We start from the raw sequence: 27,441 nt of genomic DNA, 5'->3' as shown, positions 1-27,441 counted from the left end.
CTTAATGAAAATCAGTCATGGCTTAATTTGTAAGAGAGTAAATGATATCACTCCTTAAGCAAAGTGAGAATGTTAATTCCAGCAAAATGAAGTACAATTTACCAAAAAAGAGAATGATAATGCAGAGTTAAATAAGTAATATATGCAAATCAAGCCCAAAACATTCTAAAATGAAAGGAAGAACAAATGAAAAAATTGTCTAGGTATAGCTACAAAGTTAAATACCATGTAGCAGAGCTGCAATGCGTGTAATGCCGTTAGGAGAAATGGGGGCTCGCAAATTAGATGAAATAACTGAGTTGAACAATTCAGTTCAATTCAAAAAGCATTTACTCAACAAGTACTATGTGTTGAACACTATGCCAGATGAAGCAGTTCCTGCCTTCTAGTTGCTTACATTTTACATTTTATTTGGGGGATGAGGAGGGAAAACAACTCGTACATAAAAAAGTCAATATATAGACAAGTATCATTCCTGGTGAGAGGGGGATTTAACAACTGTGGTAATCAGGAAAGGCCTCTTGTAGGAACTGGTACTTAAAATGAGCCCTGAACGGAGCTGGAGGGGTTCTAAGAGGTGCAGAAAGAGGGCAGCCTAAGCACAGAAAGAGCCTATTCAAATACAGAGATAGAATGCCTACTTCGGGGAATTTTAAGTATTAGTTTGGCTAGAACATAGTGTGTGTAAAGACAAGTCGACAAGCATTTTTAAGCACTATGTGTGAAGCAAAAATAGTCCGTGCTCTACAGGAGATTCCATCCTAATAAGGGAGACAACTTGCAAATGACTGTAAAAACAAGACATATACAGCACAGGCCAGAGAAAATCTCCAAGGAAAGGCCCCAGCCCATTAAGGGAGATGGGAAAGCTTCCTATAGGAGGCGGGACTTTAGCTGAGACTCAAAGCCAGGGAAGCTGGGAGGGAGAACGCTCCACAGCAAAGGGGCCAGCCAGGGAAAGTGAGCAGAGATGTAGAGGAAGCAGGTGTGCTGAGCTCCAGTGGGAGCCGGATGAACAGTGAGGATGTCATGGAGGCAAAACTGTCGGGATCTGTCAGCTAACGGGATTATGAGGAATAAGGTAAAGTGCAGTTATGAACCTAGGAGACTGGAAGTCTGGAGGAAGAAAAGATTCCAGGATAAAGATCATGATGAGCTCAGTTTTGGACATAATAAATGGGAGAAGCACATGGGCTATCTCAGTGGAGCTGTAGGTTTGGAACTCAGGAATGAATAAGTATTTATTAACTTCTAAGTGGGTACATACCCCACATAAAAAGGGCAAGAGAAAGATTGCTCAGCTGTGATTCAATCCAGGACCCAACAAAGAAAAAAATCCAAAGCGTATCTAGGCTGGGAGAGTTGTCAATAGTGTCAAACATAGCAGGTTGAGAAGCACGAAGACAGAGAAAGGCCACTGGATTCAGCAATAAAGAGATTGTTGGTGACCGTAGTGAGAGCAGTTTCAGTTAAAATGATGAAAAAGGAAGCTTGACTTGCAAGGGTAGAAAAGTGAGTGGGAGTTAAGAAAGTAGAGGGTTTTTTTTTTAAGGTGTCTGGCTGTGAAAGGAATTTGAAATAGGATTATAGCTTGGGAACAAGTAGAGGGGTTAGATTTCTAGAACAGGTGAGACTTGACAGTAGTAACAAGGAACAAGTAGAGGAGTTAGATTTACAAAGACAAGGGCCATCTCTTCCTTAAAGACTCAGGAAACAGGGGTGGCTAGGGGGTACAGTGGATAAAGCACCGGCCCTGGATTCAGGAGTACCCGAGTTCAAATCGGCCTCAGAGACTTGACATTTACCAGCTGTGAGACCCTGGGCAAGTCACTTAACCCCCACTGCCCCGCAAAAACAAACAAACAAAAAACACTTATTATCCCAGGGGCAGCTAGGTGGCGCAGTGGATTAAGCACCAGCCCTGGATTCAGGAGTACCTGAGTTCAAATCGGCCTCAGAACTTGACATTTACCAGCTGTGAGACCCTGGGCAAGTCACTTAACCCCCCACTGCTCCACCCCCCCCCCAAAAAAAAGACTCAGGAAACAAGAAAGTGAGAATGATGGATGATGTTAAAGTGATTTCAAGCGTGGAATTGAGGGAAAGAAGAAATTTATGTCATTTAGCTTTAATTATTTCAGTAAAGTATGATGAGAAGTCCCCTATTGAGAGGGAAGTGGGTAAAGGTGGTTTATAAGAGGTTTGAAGAGAAAACTGGTTTGGAACATGTGTTGTTTGAAGTGAGAAAGAGAGTCAATCAGAGAAGAGTAAGATGACTGGTGTGAAGGCCCAGTTGAGATTAGATAACATTAATTCCCACTGGAATCCAGACACTGCAGATGTGATTTTTTGTTTGTTTTTGCGGGGCAATGGGGTTTGAGTGACTTGCCCAGGGTCACACAGCTAATAAGTGTCAAGTGTCTGAGGCCGGATTTGAATTCAGGTACTCCTGAATCCAGGGCCAGTGCTTTATCCACTGCACCACCTCGGCACCCTGCAGATATGATTTTTTTTTGCCCCAGCCATGTTCAGCAATATGCAAGTAAAAACAAAGAAGGCAGAGATGGTGGAAAAGAAGCCAAGATTGGAGTTTAGAAAAGATGAGCAATGAGAAGACAAAGGGGCAAGAGATTCACTGGTGAAGGACAGGGTAAAGTTTAACAGGTTAATTATGAGGTCAAGATTTTAAAGGAAGGAAAAGTGAGGCAAGGTCTTGGGAAAGCAGGGAGGAGTACAGTGACTGGAGGGTTAGCATCCAAGAATAAGGAGGCGACAATCCTTCTCCCCTCCTGGGAGGCAAACTAGTTCAGGGGAAAGGTCATCACTAATTGCAGAGTCAGAGAACCTGCCTCTGATGCTGTAGCCCATCATAAGTACTATATCAATGTTAGTTATTACATTTATAACAACAGGTGTTGGATGTATTTGGGTAAATCGTTTATCTGTTGCCTAAGTTTCTTCATCTGTACATCAAGGGGGAGTTGGCCAAGTGGCTTCTAAGGTTCCCTCCAGCTATAACCCTAGTCCTGCTCTCCTTTGCCTCAAATCACGTCTGAATCACCGTGCTCAGTTCTGGGTGATACATTTTGGAAAGGATGATGATAACAGATCGATATGGTATCTGAGGGTTTCCAGAGCCCTTTACATATGTTATCCCATTCAATCCCATGAGAACCCTGTGAGTAGGTATCATGCCCATTTTACAGACTGGAACACAGAGGCTGAGACAGATTAAATGACTCACCCAGGGTCACAAGACTACTAAGAGTCTGAGGTATATCTGAACTCAGGTCTTCTTGACTCCAGGTCCCGCACTCTTTCCACTGTGCCACCTAGTTCCTCAATAAGTTGTAAAATCTCCAGGATCTTGTCCTTTCTATCTCTCCCTTCAATATATTTCCTTCTCTCCAATCACACAGTTACTACCCTAGTTCAGGCCTTTCTCTTACCAGGGCTACCACACAGCCTGCCAATTCATCTCCTTGCCCCAAATCTCTCCCATGCTAATCCATCTACTATAAGCTGTAAAAGTGATTTTCCTAAAGTGCAGGTCTGACTGTATCATTTCTCTGTTCAATAATTCCAGTGGCTCCCCGCTATTTATGATCCAAATTTCTGCTTGCCTTTTAAAGCTCTTTACAACCTGGAGCCATTTCCCTTTTTACCTTCATTACTTGTCTCTACACTTGACAGTCAGCTATACTAGCCTTCTTGCTCTCCCTCACACAGAACACACCACCTCTTGTTTCAGTGCCTTTGTACTGGCCAGCCCCCATGTCTGAGACACTCTTCTTCCTCACCTCTGCCTTGTGGAATGCCTCTTTGCCTTCAAGTCTCAGTCAAGGGCCACTTTCTACAAGAGGCTCTTCCTGGTTCCACCAGCTTCTAAGTTTTCCTTTTTAACTTTAACTTGCTTATGTGTCGTGTACATGTGTTTTTTCCATCATTAGAAACATTGGCGCTAGAGGGCAAGGGCTGCTAATTCCTTTTTTGTCTTTGTATCCCCAGCACCAGCTACACTGCTTGGCAATTAACAGGTGATGAGAAAACACTTGACTGACTGATGCCCTATGTCAAGATCAGTTGAAGGAACTGGGAATATTTGACCTGGAGGAAGAAAAACTAAAGGAGGGAGAGTGGGATAGCTGTCTTCAAGACAATGGGTAAGGACTGTTCTAACAAGGCAGTACTATGAATTTATTTTTTTAAAGGGAAGGGAACAAGCATTTATATGGTATGCTAAGCACTGTGCTAAGTGCCTTAAAAACAAACAAAAAACCGGCCAAATATTATCTCATTTGATCTTTACAATAACCTTGTAGGGTAGGTGCTGTCATTTTACTCATTTTAGAGTTGAGAAACCTGAGGCAAATCAAAGTTAAGTGACTTGTCCAGGGTCATACATCTAATGCTAAATTTGAACTCTGGTTTTCCTTAATCCAGGCCTAGCATTCTATCCACTGTAGCATCAGCTGCCTTCATTTTGGGGGGAAAGCGTTCCTAAAAATGAAAGCCTCTCAAAAGTGAAATGGGATGCCTTGGGATGTAGTGAGTTATTCCTCCCAAGAAACTTTTAAACCAAGGCTGGTGTTTAGGTCCTCCCTGCTTCTCTTCTGAATAGAATATTCCAACAAGTTTCTGTTTGTTCTCCATTCTCTGCTTAGTAAACTTCAGTGGTTATCTAGGATAAAATGCAAATTCCTGTTTGCCATTTAAAGTCCTTCTCACCTTGGGCCCAGTTTTCCTTCCTAGACTTCCTGTATGTACATCATTCCCCTCCCTGCCTTCTGTTGTCTGGTTAGCCTGGCCTGCTGTTGCTATTGCTCCCAGATAGCATTCCATCTCCTTTCTGGCTCTGGGCTTAAGCAGAGTTGATGGAATACTCTCCTCTGCTAAAAATTCCTTTTTCCTTTAAAGCTCAGTTCGAGAGACAAAATGGTGTAGTAGAGTGTGTCAGACTTGGGAGTTGGGAAGATCTTGGTCCAAATGTCACTTCAGATACTACATCATGTGCAACCCTGAGCAAGTCATTTCTCTCTCTGGGTTTCAGTAGCTCAGTCATCCATAAAACAAGGAAGCTGGACTCAATGAACTCCCAACTCCAAATGTAGGATCCCATGTTTAACCTGAGGCCTTTTCTGATTTCTTTAGCTACTAGTAGTACCCTCTTCCCCTCCAAAGACCTCAACTCAAGTTCCATCTCTTACATTTCCTGGCTGTGTGGGTGTCAGTGCTTCGGGCAAACTCTCAGACTAGAAATTGGGCATCGGCAGAGAGTTTCACCATCCCTAAGCTTTCTATGTCAATGAAATCACAAGTGCAGTTCTTCTCTCACTGTATTTTGTTTACATCTCTGTGTTAACACACCATCTCTCCCCCCCCATTTGTAGGCTTCTTAAGGAAAGGGACTGTTTCATTTTCATCTCTGAAGTCTAAGGGCCCTCTCCTCTCCCTGTAGGCTAATTTGCTGGTGATCTCACTGGCTCCCATGTTACCATTTTCATGTTGACAAGGCTTTCCATTTCACCTCTGTACTAGCTCTTGAATATGCCCCCTTCTCTCCTCTGACACAGCCACCACCCCCTGCAGGCCCTCATCACCTCACATCTGTAATACGGCAATAGTCTGCTAGCGGGTTGCCTGCCTCGAGTCTCTCCCCATCCAATCCATCCTCCATTTGGCCACTAAAGTGATTTGCCCACAACAAAGGTCCAAACATGTCACCCCCTATTCAATGAATTCCAGTGGCTCCCTACTGCCAGCCAGAATTAAATACAAAATGCTCTGTTTGGTATTCAAAGCTCCTCATGACCTAGCCCCCTCTTACTCTTCCAAGTCTTCTTACACCTTAATCCTTAATACATTCAGTGATGTTGGCTGGCCGGCTGTCTAACAAGAATCTCTGATTGGGACATTTTCTCTGGTTGTCCCTCAAGCCTGGGACATATTCCCTCCTCCATCATGAGGTGTCAACCAACCTCCCTGGTTTCCTTTAAGTTTTCAGTGAAAATTGTACCTTTTACAGGAAGCATTCACCAAACCCTTTTAATTCCAGTGCCTTCCCTCTCAATTATCTCCAACTTATCATCTATACAGCTTGCTTTGTATTGGTTTGTTTGCATGCTGTCTCCTCCATTAGACTGTAAGCTCCTTTAGTTAGGGGCTATCTTTTGCCTCTTTTTTGTATACCTAGCATTTAGCATAGTGCCTCACACATAGTAGGTGTTTAATAAATGATTAGTGATTGATAGAACAGTGCCTGGTGACCTGGAGTCCCGTAAAGCCCACGGGGCTTTTTGGCTCAGCTGAAGCAGAGGGGGAGGGGCACTAGCTCCTCTTACACAGAAAAAACCCCAGAGGGCCTAACGCTTTTTAATCTCAGCCCAAAGGCAGGGTCCCCAAATCAAAATAAATTTCCACAGTCCCCCACTTACTTCAACAAGAAACAGTGTGTTTCCTTGATGAAGCAGCAAAACAAAATACCATAACCTATGCTAGGACACAGTGCCAATAACAACACAGGAAAAGAAAATTTTGTCCAGAGGGGCAATCCCTCATGGACTCGCACTTTGACAATGTCCACAGAGGGAAGGCCTCTGCAGAAAATACACATTACAGATGGTTTATGTGGGAAGAAACAAAAATGTCCATTTAAAGTCCTTTTAAATCTCATCTTTGAAGGAGGGTTGAGGAGTCATCAGGGGAATCTGGACTCTGGTCTGGATTCTGGCTGTCTCTGGAACTGCTGAGCTTTCACTAGTCTTTAGTATAACATTGTCCAAAACATTCAATAAATAGTGAAATTTCTTCAAAAAACAAACGAACAGTGAAAGTTCTTTAAAATGTACAAAAAAAATTTAAACTTGATATATACACAGCATGTTGGAGTCCCCCCTTTTGGAGGATGTTTATATCCATAAGCAACAGAAAACTGAGACAGTTATTACATTAATAACACTTTTTACCACTATATGTCTAGATCAAGGCCAAATTTAGTAATGTGTCTGTGATGACACCCGAAAATGTTATGGAAAGGTTACCACACCACATCTCGTGGTGCACAGACATTTAGTAATTGTGTTAGGCCTCAGGTGGATGGATTCTAACCATGCCACCAGACTGAATGAAAAAGCCAAATGAGGTTAAAGCAGGTGCATGGGCTGGAGCTTCCATGACACCAGACTAATTTTTGGAGTGAGAGATATGCCCTATATAGCTGTTATTATCAGCCAACTATGAACTTACTGAATGTATTTGGACTAAGGGAATCCTGCCTCCAGGTTTTGCTGAATGGCTGTTCTCTCAGCCTCCATTAGGGCATGTTACATGTACCTGTCTCTCCTCTTGATGCACAAATTTTCTCCAAGGCATGCATCTTAGAATTGAACCATCTCCGTCAAGCTCAGTGTAAGAGCAATTAGTCTCTGAAATGGTAAGTTTCCATAATTTATAAATCTCATATTAATTTCACCAAAGACAATATGAAGGTAAAAATGCGTGTTATGCTGCATAACTAAGGACACACTTGTAATATGTACAATAATTTCAAACCATATCCAGAGTCAATTGGGAAAGTGGTATAATGACCAATACAACAAAATTACTACTCTTTCGCTAAGGATAATAAAAACTATATACATAGTCACAATGACATATTAAATGATAAATAAATATAAATGGCTGATAATATTAAACATTATTACAGACTCCTCATTAGACCAGTAAACCATATCATCTTGTCCATGAATTCTCTATCTAGTACAGTGACAATAACAGATATTTGTAGTGATAAACAATTTATATTAAAAAAAACCCAAAAACCCACAACCAAACACCAGCATACTTGAAGTGATAAACAATTTATCAAAAGAACTAAAAACATCAGCGAGTTTTAATGTTCATCATCTTACAGATCAAATAATAGGGTTCAATAACCCTTTTTAGAAGTTAGAGGTTCAATAACCCTTGGTGGAGAAAGTTCTTTGCCTACAAATGGTACAGGTGGAATGAAATGATGAAGACCAGACAAGCAGGAACAGGAACAGCAACACCAGCAGGCCAGTTCAATTCTGCTACAGCTGAAAGATGCTGGAAATCCAGCTGTAAAGATACTTGGGTAGAATTTTTTGTTAGAGCCATAAGAGGCCTAGCAATTTCACCAAAACAGGGTATCCATTAATACCCAGCTGCTCCCAGAATGGCCCTTAGCTGCTTCTTAGTTAATTCTGCCACTCTTTGGGCTTCTAATAAGCAATCATAATATGTATCCCCAACTTTAAGGGTCCCATGAGGTTTGTTACTCTGGGGAGGAGAATGGAATGGAATTAAAACATTTACTGTCCAATCCTCCCCTGTACACTGTCATTTTTCTATATTTCCCCGAGCTGTACCCTTTTGAGAGGGTCTGTGACTATTCTCATTTTGCTCCTTTATATCTCTCTGAAAAGGCCTATAACTATTTTGACTCCACCTCTCTGTATGTCCCTGATAGGATCTATATCTATTTTGATTCTGATTATAATAAGGCCTATAATTGCCCTGGTTTTGTCCTTCTGTACCTTCCTGATGGGGTCTTCTAAAGTTATTCTGATTTTGTTGGTAATAAGGCCTGTAATTGCCTTGGTTGTTTCCTCTCTGGTAAAAGTTTCCCTGATTATTTCTATTTCCCTCAAAAAAGTCTTTAAGGCTTTTGGTCATTACCTGTCTCAATTCATACCTTTTAGTTTTACACTCTCTCAACAAGTGTCCTTGCTTCTCACAATATTGACACACTTTAGGGGTTTTATACTGATTTCTAACTGTTTGACCTGAGAGCACTGGTGCTAGGATGCTTCTGTGAGTATGTTTAACAGCATCCTGCATGAGGGGCTTCTGGTGACCTGATTTTGGGGGGGAGGGGGAGGGGTAAGGCTATTGGGGTTAAGTGACTTGCCTAAGGTCACACAGCTAGTAAGTGTCAAGTGTCTGAGGCCGGATTTGAACTCAGGTCCTCCTGACTCCAGAGCCGGTGCTCTATCCATTGTGCCACCTAGCTGCCCCCTGACCTGATTTTAAAGACTGTTCAACATCTTTTTCTAACTTCAGGTCATTTTTAGCAGAGGGAGCTCTGGCATCCCTCTGAATACATGGCTTACCATGGGTACAATTCTTCCTCTCCAGTATTGTATAAGAAAATACCATGCTATAATATTAGTAATGAAGAGAAAAGAACTAAAATTACTAGAATTATTACCATATTAGCATAATAAGGGTCAAAATTAGTTAAAATGCCCCCAGTAATATTAAGCATGGGATCAATGGGGAAAATAGACTCACTCATCCCATCATTCAAAAAATTTTTTATTAGGAGCAGCTAGGTGGTGCAGTGGATAGAGCACCGGCCCTGGATTAAGGAGGACCTGAGTTCAAATCTGGCCTCAGACACTTAACACTTACTAGCTGTGTGACCCTGAGCAAGTCACTTAATCCCAACTGCCTCACTAAAAAAACCAAACCAAACCAAAACATTTTTTATGTGTGGATGAGGAGAAGTCCTGTAAGGCTATAAGAAAATACTGAGCTAGTCATTCTTTTTTTTTTTTTTTTACATATAAAGCATTTTATTTTTTCCATTACATGTAAAGATAGTTCTCAACTCAGCTTTACAATTTCAGATTTTTCTCCCTCCCTCCCCTCCCTCCCCCCCTCCCCATGACAGCAGGTAATCTGATATAGGTTATATCTATATATCTATATATCCATATATATATATATATATATATATATATATATACACATAATAACATTAATCCTATTTCTGCATTAATCCTGTTACAGGAGAAAAAATCAGAGCAGTGATGCAAAACCTCAAAATAGAAAAAAAAAAAACAACAGCACCCAAAACAAAAGAAATAGTATGGTTCAATCAGCATCTATACTCCACAGTTCTAGTCATTCTTTTAAAGTGAGACAATATGTAGTCCCAGAATACCCCCAACAAAAAAAGGCAAGAGGTAAAACAAATATTCAATCATGGTTCAGTATAAACACTAAGGCTTTTCCCTGCTAGAGGCTTTCAAAAAATTAAGGGAAGCAGTTGGGTGGGGAAAAAAAAATTTTTTTTTAAATATATAAAAAAAATTTCCTAGTGGCCCTTTAAAAAAAAAATTCTTTTTACCAGTTTAGTAGGTTAGAAACTCATGGTTGGCTCGCCGATAAATATGTAAAAAAAAAAAGAAAATTATTAATTATAACTAATCAGGAAAAATTTATATAACTGGACTTATATGAAAAATTATAAGTATAGAAAAATTATAATTGGGCCATAAGTCCCATCTGGGTCGCCATTCAAATATAAAATATTTTAACTTACTGGGGGGACTAATCTGACTGGGGGGGGGGGCTAATCTTACTGGAGGACTAATCTGGAGACTTTTGACTGGCTGCTACTATCTGACTGCTATTAACTTAGTATGGACCCTTTAAAAATTTTTCCACACTGCTCCACTCCCAAATTGATAAGTAAAAGATTAAGAAGCCTCTTAATTAAATAACCAAAGCAGAATTTATTTATAAAAATCAATGTAAACAATAAGTATAAAGAAATGCAAATTATACTACCTGTCTGCTTTTAATAAGGGCCTTTGCCACCTCTTGCCTTAGGGTATGCTCCAGCTTTCTCCAACTTTCACTCTTTTTCTCCTTCACTCCAGCTCCCCTGCTTCGCTTTTACTGCCCCACTTCTTTCTTCTAACTCCAAGCCCCTTTCACTTTGTCCACCCCCCTTACCATCTAACTTTCCTCTCTGTACTGCCACACTGAACCCCTGTGTCTCTCACAGACCTCCTTGCATTCTCCTAGTTCTCTGGTGTCCTCCAGCCTCCTTGCTCTTAGCTTTTTCTCTGTCTCTGTCAGACTTACATAGCCTCAGTCTTCTTAGCATCCTTGTAGCAGCCTCCCTGTCTGTCTTCTCCAACTTCACTTTCTCCCCTCACCTGTACCATCTCTCTTCTGTTCTCTCCATCTTCCTGCCTCCCCTTTACTGTCTTTTCCCCTGTATATATGTTCCTTCTCTCCCTTCAAACCTCAGGCTCCCTGTGCCCCCGCACACGCCAAGCTAATCCACCAGCCCCACTAGGGCTGTGCCCCCCGCATGGGCTACACTATGGCCTGGCAGGACAAGCCTGGGATCTCCAGGACAGCTCCCCTCAGGGCGTAGGGAGCTGGGGCTTTTTTCCCCCAGCCGTCTGACCTGGTGTCCCGTAAAGCCCATGGGGCTTTTTGGCTTAGTTGAAGCTGAGGGGGAGGGGCACCAGCCCCTCTTACACAGAAAACCCCCCTGAGGGCCTAAGGCTTTTTAATCTCAGCCCAAAGGCAGGGTCCCCAAATTAAAATAAATTTCCACACTGGCACATAATTGACCCTTAATCCATGCTTACTGACTGACTGATAATCACTTATTATGGAGGGTATCTTTATTCACATATGGGCTGGATTAGCAGAACTTCTACAATCCCTTCCAATTCTGAGAGTCTAAGATCTATAATATTCAACAGACAATTATATAATCACAACTTCTTGCAAATATAAAAACATTTTTAAATCTTATTACTCAAAAGCCTGACTACAGGGCCATTTAGTTGTATGTGTGTTTGTTTGCTTTTAGGACTTACATGGCTCTTGTTAATACTGCCTAGTTTTCCCCTACTTAAATGTCCTTGGAAAAGCAAAGTGAAAACTGAATGACCACAGAATGCAATCAATCAATCAATCAGTCACTCACACACATACTACATACCACACGTAGTCAGTTATTTCATGTTTTAGCTAACCAGTCCACACAGAGTAATTACATTCTAGCAATGGTAAAGAAGAGGAAGGGTACACTGGAGCCACAAAGATTGTTAACACCTACCAAAATGCACATTAAGGAAAATCTATGCTGATTTAGGGGCTAATAATTCCACAGGAAGACCTATGTAATGAAGAACTGAAGAACTGACATGTAGCGGATTGCTGATAATCTTGATACCGGCCATTTATAATTCTGCAGAGGCAGATTACTAAGGACATTAGCCTATGTAACAGTGAGAGCTAAAAGTAATCTTATTCATCAATGAGCTTTTGTTCCTCTTGGGGCAGTTTAAAAAAAAAAATAACATTTTTATTTAAAGTTTTGAGTTCCAAATTTTATCCTTCCTTCCCTCCCTCTCTTGAGGCAGTAAGTAATGAGATATAGGTTGTACATGTATAATCATGTAAAACTTTACCATAATAGTCATTTTGTATAAGAAAACTTGAATAAAAGAAAAAAATGAAAGAAAGTGAAAAATAGCATGCATCAGTCTGTGTTCAATGAACATCAGTTCTTTCTCTGGAGGTGGATAGTATGCTTCATCATCAGTTCTTTGGATTGTCTTGGATCATTGTTTTACCGAGAATAGTTGTCATTCATAGTTCTTCTCCTTGAACAATATTGCTGTCACTGTGGTTTTCCTGTTTCTGCTCACTTCACTACACATCAGTTCATACAAGTCTTTCTAGGACTTTCTGAACTCATTCTGCTTGTCATTTCTTATAGCACAATGATATTCCATCATCATCATATACCACAGCTTGTTTAGCCCTTTCAATAATGCCCAAATTGATGGGCATTTCTTTGATTTCCAATTCTTAGCTACCACAAAAAGTGCTGCTATAAATATTTTTGTACAAATAGGTCTTTTTCTTTTTTGGGGATGTCTTTGGGATATAAGCCTAGTAGTGGTATTACTGGATCAAAGGGTATGCACAGTTTTATAACCCTGTGGGTATAGTTCCAAATGGCTCTCCAGATTGGTTGGATCAGTCCACAACTCCACCAACAGTGGATTAGCATCCCAGTTTTCTTGGGGACAGTTTTAATGGCTTGGATACCCAGGAATGTATCTTGAGTACATATTTCTTTGGTTTAGCAAGCTCTGAGTCTTTAACTACTTGATTAAATACAATTCAGCAAGCATTTATTAAGCACCTCCTGTGCATCAGACACTATATGACATACAGGGAGACCAAAAAAAGAAAAGAAAAGAAAAAAGAAAAAAAAAAGTCCTGGGTCTTGAGGCACTTCCATTCTGTTCTTCATTCCAGGCTTTTACACCGGTCACCTTTCAGTCCTGGAACTGCCTCTCTCCTCACCTCTGCCTCAGAGAATCCTCCTCTTCCTTCAAGATACATTTCATGCATCACTTTCTACATGCAAACTTTCCTGATCCCCACAATTGCTAATGCCCTTCCTGCTTTGTATTTGTATTTATTCTCTTTATATATTTGAATATTTTTATCTAAGAAGCAGCTTGGTATAGTGGATAATGAACTGGTCTCAGAGGCAGGAAAATGTGGATTCAAGTCATACCTATGATGCAAGCTGGCCTTATGATCTAGGCCAGTCACTCAACATCCCAAGGGACTGTCTAAGCCTCTAAGCTGCAGAGCAGTTATAGATCAGTGGGGTAAATTCCTACATCAGAAGAATTGAATCATTCCAATTAAAGAGAGCTGGTCTGATCCTCAAAATAACACTTATCGATATATTTACTTACGGTCTCTCTAGACAGAGGCTGGATTCCTTGGAAGTGGGGACTGTTTCGTTCTCTGTATACCTATCTCTAGAATGTAGCAGGATCTGGCCTGAGAAGGAGCACATAATGCTACTTGATAGTTTGGTTCCAAGGTAAGGAAACAGTATGTACACAGGAAAATAAATACAAAGTTACTTGGGGGGGAGGGCACTCATACCAGGATGGGAGTAGAAGTGGCAGGGGGTGGTGGATCAAGAAAAGCTTTTGGCAGGAGAGGACTTTTCAGTTAGCTCTGAAGGGAGGTAGGGATTGCAAGAAAGGAAGGTGGGAGAACAGCCTGTCCAAGGGCATACACATGGGGAACAACAGGAGAATCTTCCTGTCCCTGTGCATTTTCTCAAGCCATACCCTACCCAGGAACTTATCCCTCCTCTTTTTGGCCTGCCAAAACCCTTTTCTTAAGACTCTGCTTGGATGCCACCTCTTCCATGAAATCTTCCCTAATCCCTCTCCTCCTCTCCTCCAAGATGGGGGACTGGAAAGCAGAACCAGAAACATGACCAGACAAGAGGAAAACTGAATGAAAATAACTGGACAAAGAAACCCGATGGGACTTTGCGGGAGTGACTAAAAAATTCTGATGGTATTTTATGAACTGAACTTAATTCATTTCAATACAGTTACTAAGTAAGGTTAGTTGGTTGTATTGATGTTTAATGTTAAGGTTTTTTTCTCCCCTTTTTTTTCAGGGCAATGAGGGTTAAGTGACTTGTCCAGGGTCACACAGCTAGTGTCAAACGTCTGAGGCCGCATTTGAACTTAGGTCCTCTTGAATCTGGGGCTGGTGCTTTATCTACTGCACCACCTAGCTGCCCCCTAGTGTTAAATTTTTAATGACTTTTAAAAAGTACACATACAGTGTATTTTCCATAAACTCTATAAGGATAGAGACCATATCTTATTCAAACTTTCTATCTCCTGCTGAGCCAAAAACAAGAGTCAGCACATAGCAGGCACTTGATAAATGTTTGCTGAATTGAATTGTTCTTCCTTGTCACATTCTTACTTACTCATACTTTTTTTGTGTGTATATACCATATCCTCCCAATTAGATTGAAAGGCTTCTAGAGGGCAGGGATTACATCATTTTCCCCATCCTATTTTGTACCTACTAGCATGGTACTTTGAACACAGCGAGTGATTAAGAAATGTTGAATCTGATTCAGGTCACAAGTTACTTCTAGAAAAGAAACTTCTATTTTGTCATTCGGGTGAAAAATTTCCACCACCACCACCACCACCACCACCACCACCACCACCATTACCACAAAAAACCCTCAGAATATCTTATTCAGAAAGACCTTAAAACATCAAATTCAGTATGTCCTAAAAAGAATTCTTTTATCTTTCCACACAAACCAACCCTTTTCTCTAACTTACTGATTTCTGTCAGGGGCATCACCAGCTTTTCTATCACTCATATTTTGCCAGCTCAGTCATTCTCCCTCCCCCAAATCCAATAATTTTCCAAGTCCTGTTTGATTCAACCACCATTACCTCTTTAGTATCTGTTCCCTTTTCTCCTCTCTTATAATGTCTCTGTTTTTTAGGCCCTCGTTTTTTCTCCTTTTGTTAGTCTATCTTCCAAACAAAGTTTCCAAATTAGTTTTCATTAAGTAAAGGTCTGACCACCAAAGGCAGGATTATGCAGTTGATAGAGACCTTGTCTGGTGTCTGGAGGATCTGGGTTCAAGCCTGCTCTCCAACACTCACAGGCTTTATGACACACGACGGGTTACTTCATCTGTGTCCCAATCGACTCTCTTATTGAGACCATAAACTGTGGAGTAGTTTGGGTTTTGCATTGGTAGGAGCTTCCTCTGGTAATTTACCTGTGTCCAAAGAAATCAAGCTTGGACAAAAAGCAAAAATAAACCCCCCACCCCAAACAAACAAAAACAACCTCCCAGATCTATGTGACTTTCCTCCTCAAAAAGAGTACCTCTTTATTGTGTACAGGATAAAACACAAACTCTCCTCTTTGTCATTTAAAGCGCTTCACAATTTGGTTCCCATCTAACTTCATGGACTGATTTCTTATCATTTCTCTTCACAAATGATATGTCACAGTTAAACTGGCTGACTTGTTTCCCTATACAACCTGCCATTTCCTGACTCAGTACCTGAACATAACAGGCTGATTGCTCCAATACGTCCTCCCATCTCTGCCTGGTAGAATCCCTGCTTCCCTTCAAGAAGCAGGTTCCTGTTCTAGGCCTTTGTTGATCCTTGTCAAGTGATCTTTCCCCCACCAAATTACCTTGTATTTACTTTTAACATTCTATATTCACTTATCTGTGTATATATTATGTTCTCCAATAGAATATGTCCTTGAGGAAGGGACTGTTTCATTTTGTCTTTTATTCCCATTGCCTAGAACAGTAGAACAAGTGTTTCATAAATGCTTGTTGAACTGCATTTACTTTCACCAAGTGACCTCTGAACATAATTTTCCTCACCTGAAACCTAAGGGGCTTAGACTAGGTCTTCCAACAACCTCTTTTCTAACTGTATGATTTTTACCTGAAGATCTGTGGCTCTGGGATTTTTAGTTCACTGCTTTATCAATACTTCACTTGCTCAATGATCTCAGAAATGGGAGCACTCCTTCCACCAATGCAGCTCTCCTCCTCTGAGATTCTCATGCACATCCTTTTGTAAATCCGTAACAGATCTCTGTAGTAGTAGAGACTTTTCTTGAGTTCTTTTGTTATTTCATGGATATGAGTGTAACTCCAGGGCTTCAGGAAGGGAGAGCGAAGGAAGAGTGCGAAAAAAATTTGGAACTCAGAAAATCTTTACATGTAATTGGAAAATTAAAAAAAAAAATAGCACCTGCCTCCTAGGGTTGTTGTCAAGATCAAATGAGATGTAAAGCACTCAGCACAGTGCCTGGCACATATTATGCACAATATAAATGTTAGTTATTATTATTACTGTCATCTTTAAAGATATGCAACTTGGAGAATGGATAGGAAATCCTTCCATTTGGACTTGTATGGGGCATATCCTCCATGACAATGGTAAATATCTTTGGTGGGTATGTCTCCTTTTATGTAATTCTCTGATATTAACTACATGATTTTAAAATATCCATGCAAGATACCTAGCTTTAAGACAGCCTTTAAGGATACATTTTGCTCCACAAAACAAATGATAGAGAAGTAGGAGTACTACTGCTCTACTACTCAGGTAGCTAAGGAATACTGGGATGTCCTCTGGTTCCCCCAAAAAGCCATTTTTCATTTTTAAAATGTGAAAACATGCTTTAATATGTGGAATTTTGTTTTATAGCCAATTTTGCTAGAACTATCTGTATGGAACACACTTACTATGGGTCCATTTGTATCATCTCAAGAGTAAGGATTTACTATTTGCATAGGGCTTACAAAGATAGTGTCGGGATACTAGTGAGACACCATTTTCTAGAGCTAAGGGCCAGCAAGCAAGCTGCACCTTGAGCCTGACTTAACAACAATGCTGTTTACTCATCCTCTGGATGAACTTGGCCATAAATCCCAGAACCGTTTCACACCAGCACCAGGTGCACCCTGACCTCAGACAAGCACCTGTAGTATCCACACACATTCTGGTCATGAAGTCTTGCTGTGAATCAAACTTGTCTCACTGTTGCTGTTACCCCTCATTGTCAGGGCTATAAGCCCACTGTATAGCCATTAGTATATGTATTAAAATCTGCCCACACCAAAGCTGGTCTCCTACTAGAGAAGACACTGGCACATGTGTCTAGTTTCCCTCTTCCAATGGAATAGAGAAAGCTTTTTGGTTATCCCTCTTTGATTTGATTTTACTTTTTTCAGAGTTAACTGTGGTTGTGATAACCTGTGTAAGCTTTTTGGTGTTTTTAGAGTTAACAGTGTTTGCATAACCTCCGTGACTCTTTGGTCATTTGTGATCAGGACTGACAATAGCACACCAAAAGATTATGAACATCCCTCCCTAACTCCAATAACAAGGGTCTATTTATTGGTCGCAGCTGTGACAGAGAACCTTTAGTTGCTATGGCTGAACCTGCCAACCTAATGGCCAACTCCATGCCTCCACAGAGTCATCTAGATTAGCTAGTGTCTATTACTGGTGGCTTACAATTGTCTTAGTACACACAATTACTATTTGATAACCATGTTGTCATGGGCTATGACTATACAACTATCTACCAGTTCATTAATCATTCAATTTACAAAGCTATTTCATCAGTTTATGACTAATTCATCCTTTAAACTAGGCTTAAATACAACTACTTCCCTAACATGAATAATTTATGCTGAGTAAGGGTTAAAGAATGTGGACTTCATTAACTCTATTCTCTGTGACTCTTCTGGAGGAAGTAACTATATAGAACACCAAGGCAGAATGAGAAAATTTAAACACCCCCTTGTTACAATCATTTCTATCTAGGTTATTCAACATATTGAAACCTATATCTAATATATTTCTAGGAACAATGCGATGGGTCTTCTTTAAAGACAAAATAGGATTTAGAGGTATAAACAACTTTGGAAACCAGATAGGTCAACCTCTTCATTCTACTAATGAGGAAATTGAATCCCTTCAGAAACTCAGCAAACTAAGTGGGTAAACAAAGAGCACTAGTTGGGAAGTCAGAAGAGATAGATTTAAGTTTTATTTTGATCCCCCACCCCCAAACATATATCCAATAGTAGGCGTTCCTTTTGTGTATGGGTTAGACTATATGGTCTATGAGGTCCCTTCAATCTCTTAAAATTCAGTGACTCTCCAAAGAACCTTCTCTTAAAAATGGTAAGCAGGGGCAGCTAAGTGGTGCAGTGGATAAAATACTGGTGCTGAATTCAGGAGGACCTGAGTTCAAATCCAGCCTCAGATACTTGACACTAGCTGTGTGACCTCCGACAAGTCACTTAATCCTCATTGCCCAGCAATTTAAAAAAAAAAAAAGGTAAGCAAAACAATCCATTAAAGTGATTGTGACTGACAACAAGTAACTTTCTTCAGTTGTAGTTCACCATTTCTTAACAGAAAAGGAAGTGTGTTTTAACTCCCATCTGGAACTAACACAGCCCATAGTATTTGACTGGAATTGTATAATCCTCTACTGTAGTCTTTGTTAATGTCATCGAGGTGTGTATATCCTTTTGGTTCTGCTTCTGTTCATAGGAGACTTCCCATGTCTCTCTGAATTCTTTATATTATTATATTATAGTACTATTTTATCTTATTTGCATATTGTAATTAATTATTCACTAATCAATAGGCAACAAAATTGGTTTCCAGCTTTTTCTGTACAATTAGTGCTGCTGTAGTAGACAAAGGATATTTCTGTCATTGACTTCTTTGAGGCATAAACTAGGTTGTGAGATTGCTGGATCAAATGGTATGTATGAACAATTCAGTAACTTTTCTTTCACAATTCCAAAATGTTTTCCAAGACCAGAACAGATCTCCCATGACCTTTCAAATTTGACTATCTTTTTGTTTTTTTAACCATCTGACAAATTGATGATGGTGAGCTGATAACTCATAATTGTTCTAAAGTGCGTGTTATTATTAACAATTTGGAATATTTTTCACATAGCATCGATAGTTTTCATTTCTTTTAAACGTGTTGTTCAACAGCCTCTAATTTTTAAAAATCCCTTAAACACTTTTAAAAAAAGAGTAAGAAAGCTCCTTTTTCAGAATAATTTATAATCATAAAACATCAAAGTGTTAACTTGTTAATTACATCTCCCCAGCATTTTTACCTTTGGCCCTCTTTTCTCCAATGGAACCCTCGTTCACGGCCCTTATCTCCTCTCCCAGACTGCTGCAATCCAGTCCTAATTGGTCTCCCTGCCCCTGTTAGCCTCTCTCTAATTTATCCTACACACAGCTGTTTAGTCTTTAAAGCCCCACACAACCTCACTCTTTTCTGGTCTTTAAAGTCCTACACCACCTGATCCTTTCTTACCTTTCCACTCTTCTTGGGCTGCCCCTCCCCCCAAGAGCTCTGCGACCTCTATACTGGCCTCCTAGAACAAGACACATCTCATCTCCCCACTGCCTGGAATGCTCTCCCCCCTCCAGTTCCACCTATCCACCTAAAATTCCTTCATATCTTGCAAGAAGTCCTCAGGTTATTCCCGCTTTATCTAGTACGTTACTTGTATGTGCAGCTGTCTGTGTGCAAGCTGTCTCCCCAAGAGAATGTGGACTCCCTGAGGGGAGGGCCCGTTTTTGCATTTCTGTGCAAACGCTTAATTCACCCGTCGACCTGACTGGTGTCAGAGAGAACTTCCCTAAGAGGTCTGATCGCGTCCTTCGCTACCACGTCCCTGGCATCAAACTTAAACTCTAGTGTCTGGCACCAGAGCTCTTCCACACCGGCCCTCTCCGCGCACCTCCCGTCCCCCGACGCTCCATGCCCGAGGTCCGAGCCTCGCACCGGTGGTCTTCTCCTCCCTCCTCCCCCTTGGATTCGCTAGTTTTCCGGGATAACCCCGGATTCCGAAGCCTCCCCTCCCACCCCATCTCGTCTACCAGAGTCGGCTTCGTAGCCACTCACAGAGGTGCAGTCGCGCCCCCGTCACCGCCCGCGGGCAGGCCGGATTCCGCTTGGGTCTCTGGGTCCCCCGGGGCTGGGGCTATTTAATAGACGCTCCGTGCCGGCTGCCAGCAGGAGCCTTTCAGTTTGGAGGATGAGACTCCGCCCCCCGCCTCCTTTCAATTCCTCTGACAACACTCGTGATAGTGGGGACGCGAGGGCTCCCCCTCAATACAACCCGCGGCCCCCAGGAGTTCGGCTTCCGGGCCCGTCTCGGCCCTTTCCAGAGACGCGACGATTTTGAATTTTGCCCCCGAGAACTTGTGAGACAAGCGGAGCCACGAGCGCCCTCCGCCCCCGCTCCCACGCACGCAGAGATGGGGCCCAAACAGGAAGCCCTCGAGTGCCCGGGCCAAAGGCGGCGCGGCCGGAGAAGAAACGGAAACAAAGGGGCCCCGGACCCGACGGCGACGCCGGTCAAGGCCCCCGCCCCCGCCCGGAGGAGGAGGCCGAGGCGCCCCAGCAGCCCCGGGACGGGGAAGGGGGGGCGGGCTGAGAAGCCGCCGCCGTCCCCACACACACCTGATGCTCTTTCACCACCTCACTGAGGCAGGGATACCGCTCCGAGATCCACCGGTAAAACTTGGGGACTCCCATGTCGACCGTCACCGACCCTGTTTGCAGCCGTCGCCAAACCGAAACCAAACCCCCCGCCCAGGCCTCGGCCGCCGCCTCCGCCGTCGCGCCGCCGATGACAACACAGGCCCCGCCCTCCCAGACCATAGAGAACGTCGCACCGCCCGCCGGGGGCTAGAGAGGCCACTCGGGACCGGGCCTTCGCCCAGCCTCCCCCGCCTCGCACCGGCTCGTGTCGGAGCCTCAGAACCGCTCCCTCCCGGCCCCGCCCCCCGCCCCCCGCGGAACTGTGACCCCGGGGGCCGGACAGAGATGGCGCGTGACGTGGCCGTGAAATAGAATCCGGAGGCAGCGAGGGGCCTTCCTGTCCACGGAAGCTCCCTGAAGGCAGGTCCGGAGCGGCCGGATCTCGTTATTTACACGTGGCCGCCCCCATTGCTGGGGCCCGGGGATGGGTTCAGTTTCTCGACGCCCCCGACCTTACACAGGCCCTGGCACAGGGCAGAGGTGGGCATGCACACGTGCGCAGTCTCATTCCCTGCATTCATCCCTCCTATTCAGACGCACCCCTTCTCCCCTCCCCCACCAAGTACCCGGTAAAGTCCGAGGAGGGGGAAGCAGGAGGGGGACCCACCCTGGCTTTCTGGCCTGGTGAGACCCCCCACAAAACGGTCCTCTCCGTACAGCTCCTCGGCACCGCGGGCATCGGACTGTGCCAATCCATGGATTCCCTCTCGCCATGAGCACCAGTCGGCCAGTCCACTGCCCAGCTCCTTTTCCCAGAGGATGCCCATCTTAGGCCACTTCTGACAGGGAGTCATGGATGAGAACATCAGAGTAATTTGAGGTACAAGGAAACGATGCTTTTCCTGTCCCTGGGCACCCATCGCATCCATGACAGTGTCCACAGGCTTAGAGAATTCTGAAGAGATCTCCCTTTGAACTTCGAGAAGCCACAGTTCACTCCAGAGTTGGGACTTTTTAGGATAACTTAAACCTTGGCTATCAATTATGAATTATAATAAGCACTCTGGAAGAAAGTGTTTCAAAAGGTTACATTAAAACCATTAAATAGGGTAAAAGCATTCTGATACAATCTTGTTTTTAAGAGAGATGAGGAAATTGTGCCACAAGAGGAAAGCAGAGTAGCTGTTTTAAGCAAGGGTGGCAGAGACTAGGTAGAAGGGGTGTCTGTTGACTGTCACACGTTTGACTTGAATTATCCATCGGAATGTTCAGGCAATCAAGTCACTGGATAACTACCAACCCATCATTTTATGTGGTGCATGTCACACAAACAATACATTCCAGAACTGTAGTATGTAGTAACCCTACACTGTGTAGCATGATCTCTATCAATTGGTGACAGAACAGAATTGAAACATACCCACTGTATTAATGCCAACTTTAGACTCAAAATAGTATTAATACAGTATCATTTATACAGACACTTTTTCTCCTCTAGGCTATAGTCAGAATAACATTATTTATGTAGTTATGATACATTTTCTTAAAAACATTTTACATCTGAATATATAATTTTATTTTTGTAATCTGTTATAACAACTGAAATACCCATTTTCTGGGAAGAAAGTATAGCAACTGATCTTCTAGAACAGTGATGAATGAACGTGGCAATCCAGAACTGAATCATTGTAATATCATCAACTTTGGAGTCAGAAAAGAAGGTATTAATTTGTAACAGTTCCTTTTCACAAATATGGAGTCCAACCGAGGTACATCTGGCATAGCAAGTTTTCATCAGTTGCTTCTTGAATGAGGTAGTGCACATGTCCTTCAATAGATAAAGGTAGTCCTGTTACTCTATTCCTAGCTTTGATTACACCTTGCAGTCGCTGCTCAATGTCAAGGACATGAGTCTTGGCCTAGAGATGAGCAAATAGAAAGTTTTAAATGAGTAGAAACATCTACACATTCAGGTATGGGTGATTATGTTTTTGAATTCCTTAAATCCATTGTTCCAGTTTCTCTGCTTTGCTTTAACACTTTTGGTCATATCAGAGACCATTAACACTTTGGTTGGAATATAGGCAGGAAAGGGGAAAACAGGTAAAATATATTTCAGAAGTTTCAAGTTTGAGCATGAATTCTGATTGTCAGCCCAACATTTATTAAGCACCTAGTTTGTGTCAAGAACTGTACTAACCATTGGAGTTGGGGGAGGGGGAGGTTAAGGACAGTCCATGCACAAGAAAGCTACATCGAGGATAAACTGGATATCATTAACATAAGGAATTACATCTCTTGTAAAAGGTGAGATTTTAGCAGGGACTTGAAAGAAGTCAGGAGGTAGAGATGAAGGGGGAGAGTATGTCACATATGGGGGACAGCCAGGGAAAAGGCCCAGAGCCAAGAGATGGATTTAATGCTAGTTCCTAGAAAGTTTGGGCAAAACCTCCAGATCGGGACATGCCCATTCACTAAGTAAAATGCTCAGGATAATTTTCTAACAAGGGAGGGATGATGGCAGTTCAGGGAAGGAATGAAGAACCTTTGCACTGAAAGACAAATGTGGATTGACAAAACTTTTATTCAATAATTATTAAATACCTACTGTGTACTGTCTGATATGCAATCTAAGCATATAGGAAGCTTTAACTCTAGGGACTGTGATTCTTTTTCTAACAGGCTGACATGGCGTGAGGGTGCAGAGAACACTGGCACATAAAGAGGCTGTCAGAGAAGAGCTGGAGGTGCAAGACAATAAGACTTATTACGTTCACTGTGATAGCCATGCTATCTTTGGATCTTTCTTTCCAGCCAACACAATGAACTCAATGGACATCTTGCTAGACTACTGATACATCAAGTGCTATCTGTCCTTCATATTATCATCTTATAGAAATCACTTTTGTTTTTCATTGTGCTAAATATATAGTTTTTAAAAATCCAGCTAAAAATTTAAGTAGAAATGTTATTATATCCACTCAGTCACCATTTATTAAGTGCTAATATCAAGATATGAAGACAAAAATAAAAGCCCTTGCCTTAAAATAATTTACAATCTACTGGGGGAGATAACATATTTACAGATAAGTAAATATAAGGCACTTTGAGGAAGAAGAGAGTACTAACAACTGGAGGAAATCAGAGAAAGCTTTGTGTAGCACCTGAGCTAAACCTTCAAGTAACTGTAGGATTTTAGGAAGGAGAGCATCCCAGGCAGGAGAGAGAGCCTATCTGAAGGCATGGAGACCAAAGATGAAATAAATCTGGGGAACAGCTGGTGGGCAAGTCTGACAAGAATGTATCAAGCATGAAGGGGGAATAATGTAAAATAAGTCTGGAAAGGTGGGTTACAGTATGAGTGTGAGGGCTTTAAATGGATCTGGTCAGACCTGGGCTTTAGAAATATCAATTTGGAAGTTACTAAACTGTATATAACCTTTGGTCCACTGATACCACTGTTAGGCATATGTCCTGAAGAAGTCAAAGACTTCAAAAGAAAGGACCTAAATGTACATGAGTATTTATAGTAGCATTTTTTTCTGCTTGTTTTAGAATGAAGATGATACCTATCAATTGAGGAATAGTTGAGCAAATTGCAGTATATAAATGTAATGGAATATTGTGGTGCCCTAAGAAATCAAATGACAGATTCAGAGAAACCCGGGAAGACCTGTATGAAATTATAAAGAATAAAACATTCAGAAGGGGATAAACAATGCAATTTTGTTACTACCTTGTTAATTTATTACATAAATATTTTAAAATTAGGTAAAAATTCAATTTCATATATAGTCCTCCTTTTTGTTTTTCTTATGCCAATCTGTCAGTGACTGTTAAATACATAATCTGAAGTGTCAATCTGGCAACTACATGGAGGATGTACTTTAGTAAGAAGGCACTAGAAGCAGGGAGAATAGGTAGGAGGCAATGAGAGACTAAATCAGGATGGTGGCCATGTGGAATCTAATTTGCATATTCTCTCAACTTTCCATAAGCTTGGTAAATTTTTTATCAAGGTTTTCTTTCATCATTTCAAACAACTATGAGTTGCCTAGTTTAATTTGTGTCTTTGCAACTTCTTTTTTTGCTATGTAAATGCTAATGATATAATCAATAATCATAGCAGAAGACAGTTAATGGCAGTATTCACAAACTTAACAATATCAAAGAACAGAATAATGGTTCCTCACATTTATATCATGTTTTGAGGTTTGCAACAGGCTTTTGTCACAACAACTATGTGAGGGATGTAATGCAATATTATCCCCAGTTAAGAAGATTGCTAGGAGGTGGTCCATTGGATAGATGGAGTGCTGGAATAATGAAGATGAAGTTTAAAGCTGTGTAACTCTGGACAAGTCACTTAATCTTTTCTTAACTGTAAAATGAAAATAATCAGCACCTATTTTATATAGGGCACTGTGAGGATAAAATGAGATAATATTTGTAAAGTGCTTTGCAAATATTAAATGTTAAATAAATGCTAGTTGTTATTATTGCCATATTATTGTTAAAAATGAGGACACTGGGGGGGGGGGGCAGCTAGGTGGTGCAGTGGATAGAGCACCAGCCCTGGAATCAGGAGTACCTGAGTTCAAATCTGGCCTCAGACACTTAATACTTACTAGCTGTGTGACCCTGGGCAAGTCACTTAACCCCAATTGCCTCACCAAAAAAAAAAAAAAAAAAAAGACACTGAAGCACAGAGGCTAAGTGACTTGCTGAAGTTCATGTTGTTGATCTGTTCTAAGTGAAACTTTAACTGAGGTCATGACTTCGAGATTAGTACTTCTGATAAAGCAAACACATGTAATTGTAACACATTGTAATTAGTGATTACTGAAGCCTATATGGAAGGCATTCTAGTATAGGGGAAAGAATATTGAACTAGCAGCCAGAGTACTTGAGTTTAAAGTACTCCTTTTTCACCTAATACCTCTGTGACCCTGGGGGAAGTCATATAACTGCTTAAAACCCTCAGTGTCTTCATTGGCAAAAAGTATATACACAACTAGGTGGCACAGTAGATAAAGTGCTGGGTCTGGATCCAGGGAGACTCATTTTCCCGAATAAAAATCTGGCCTTAGACACAGTAGCTGTGTGACCATGTTCAAGTCACTTAATCCTGTCTGCCTCAGTTCCTCATCTGTAAAATAGGCTGGAGAAGTAAATGGGAAATCATTCTAGTATCTTTGCCAAGAAAACCCCAAATGGACACAACTGAAATGAGTGAACAATGACAACAAAAAGGGTATAACTCATTTCCTATCTCACAGAGCTGTAAGGATCAAATGAATACATGTGAAAGCATTTTGTAAAGTATAATGTCTTATAGACATACAAAGATTATCATTCTCTATAAGTTATATCTTCTACTAACCTTTTCATTGACAACTTCTCCTGTTTCATTCAACTGTGCTTTTGAACTCCCTTTTACTGGTTTACTCCACTCCACAAGAGGATCATGAATAAAAGTCTTTAAGACACTAAAAACAAAAACAAATATGCTTAGTAGCATAGAAAAAAATATAAATTCTATTAATTACAAAGACATAGTAATAGACAACTTGAATATTCTTAAACAGATTTCTAGTTAACACCAATTTCAAAGTGATTAACAGGGAACCAATTAACAGTGCAAATAGATACATTGTTATTTTTCCAATAAAGAACCATGAATTTTTTGTAGGAAAGAAAAAAAGGAGAAACTTAGAATATGCAGCAGAACAAGGGTCAGAAGAACCCAGAGGAAAAAGTATTGAGAAGTCTTCTAGGTCAAAATTAGAGTAAAAGTTTCCAGCAAAACTCAGTTCTCCACCTCCTTTCCAGAAGCCTTCCCACACTGGAAAATCCTTAGCCCTTGGGGCCTGCCCTCCTTAGTCTGGGAAAGGCCTCACTCCACTCTTAGGTTGACTTTCTCTCCAAACTTCTTCACCTCCCTACCAAAATCCTTATACCCTCAAATCCCTGCTTTCCAGCTTCTCTTTATGACTTGTCTTCCCTCATTAGAATGAAAGTTTCTCGAGGGCAGGAACAGTCCCATTTATATATGTATCCCCCGTGCTCTGCACAGTACCTGGCATATAGTAAGCCCTTAATAAATGCTCTATCTTATCAATAACTCAAAAATATTTTTTTAAAATGTCGAATAAAGCAGAAGATCAATAACTAAGACCTGAAAGTTAAAGTTGAGCCGAAGATATGAGACTCCCTGCTGCAGGTTAGGCTCCCTTTAGCAGCTATCTGATCCCCCTGGAGTTGACAAATCACCACCTTTGGGCTCAACATGGCTGTGACTCCAGCAAGTATAAAAGGCACAGAAGTTTGAAAGGAACAGGTGGGGTAGTCTTGTAAACTAGCCTTAGTGGCTTGGTGGTGATTCAACCGGAATTCTATAACCCTCAACAAGAGAAAGTTCAGAAGTTAAGATTCTACTGTGGGCTGTGGAAGAGAGGAATAAGCAAAAAACCATTTTAAAGCAGAGAGACTTAGGAAATTAGCAAACATAGGAAAACTACTAATATAATGAAAGAACTCCAGGATACCAAAGAATCCCAGTAAAATCCTGCAACAACCACAAGCAGAAACATAAAAAATAAAAACAGCAGAAAATTTTATTTTATAAAAATTTTATTTAACAATAACAAAAAAATGCCTACAATCAACTTGGGAGTGGTTGGAAGCCCTCATGTAAGAAATTAAGATAAAGACATG

The 27,441-nt window shown here is 41.4% G+C and overlaps 2 protein-coding genes across 2 annotated transcripts in view; both read right to left on the bottom strand.

Annotated features, from left to right (window-relative positions):
• XRN1 (5'-3' exoribonuclease 1) overlaps positions 1-20,976 on the bottom strand; it is a 113,033-nt gene extending 92,057 nt beyond the window's left edge. The window contains 1 exon segment of the mRNA XM_043990539.1: positions 20,704-20,976. Within this exon segment, the coding sequence (XP_043846474.1) occupies positions 20,704-20,904 (201 nt within the window). The 5' untranslated portion in view covers positions 20,905-20,976.
• Positions 20,977-22,024: 1,048 nt separating this feature from the next.
• The window catches only part of ATR (ATR serine/threonine kinase), a 118,538-nt gene continuing 113,121 nt past the window's right edge, over positions 22,025-27,441 (bottom strand). Inside the window, exons 46-47 of the mRNA XM_043990538.1 lie at positions 26,108-26,213; positions 22,025-22,643 (exon numbers count right to left, since the gene is read on the bottom strand). Coding sequence (XP_043846473.1) covers positions 22,470-22,643; positions 26,108-26,213 — 280 coding nt within the window. The 3' untranslated portion in view covers positions 22,025-22,469. The remainder of the gene's footprint in view (positions 22,644-26,107; positions 26,214-27,441) is intronic.

The sequence above is a fragment of the Dromiciops gliroides genome, chromosome 3 (genome assembly GCF_019393635.1).
Source record: "Dromiciops gliroides isolate mDroGli1 chromosome 3, mDroGli1.pri, whole genome shotgun sequence".
Taxonomy (NCBI): domain Eukaryota; kingdom Metazoa; phylum Chordata; class Mammalia; order Microbiotheria; family Microbiotheriidae; genus Dromiciops; species Dromiciops gliroides.
This window is presented reverse-complemented; position numbering and strand designations above follow the sequence as displayed.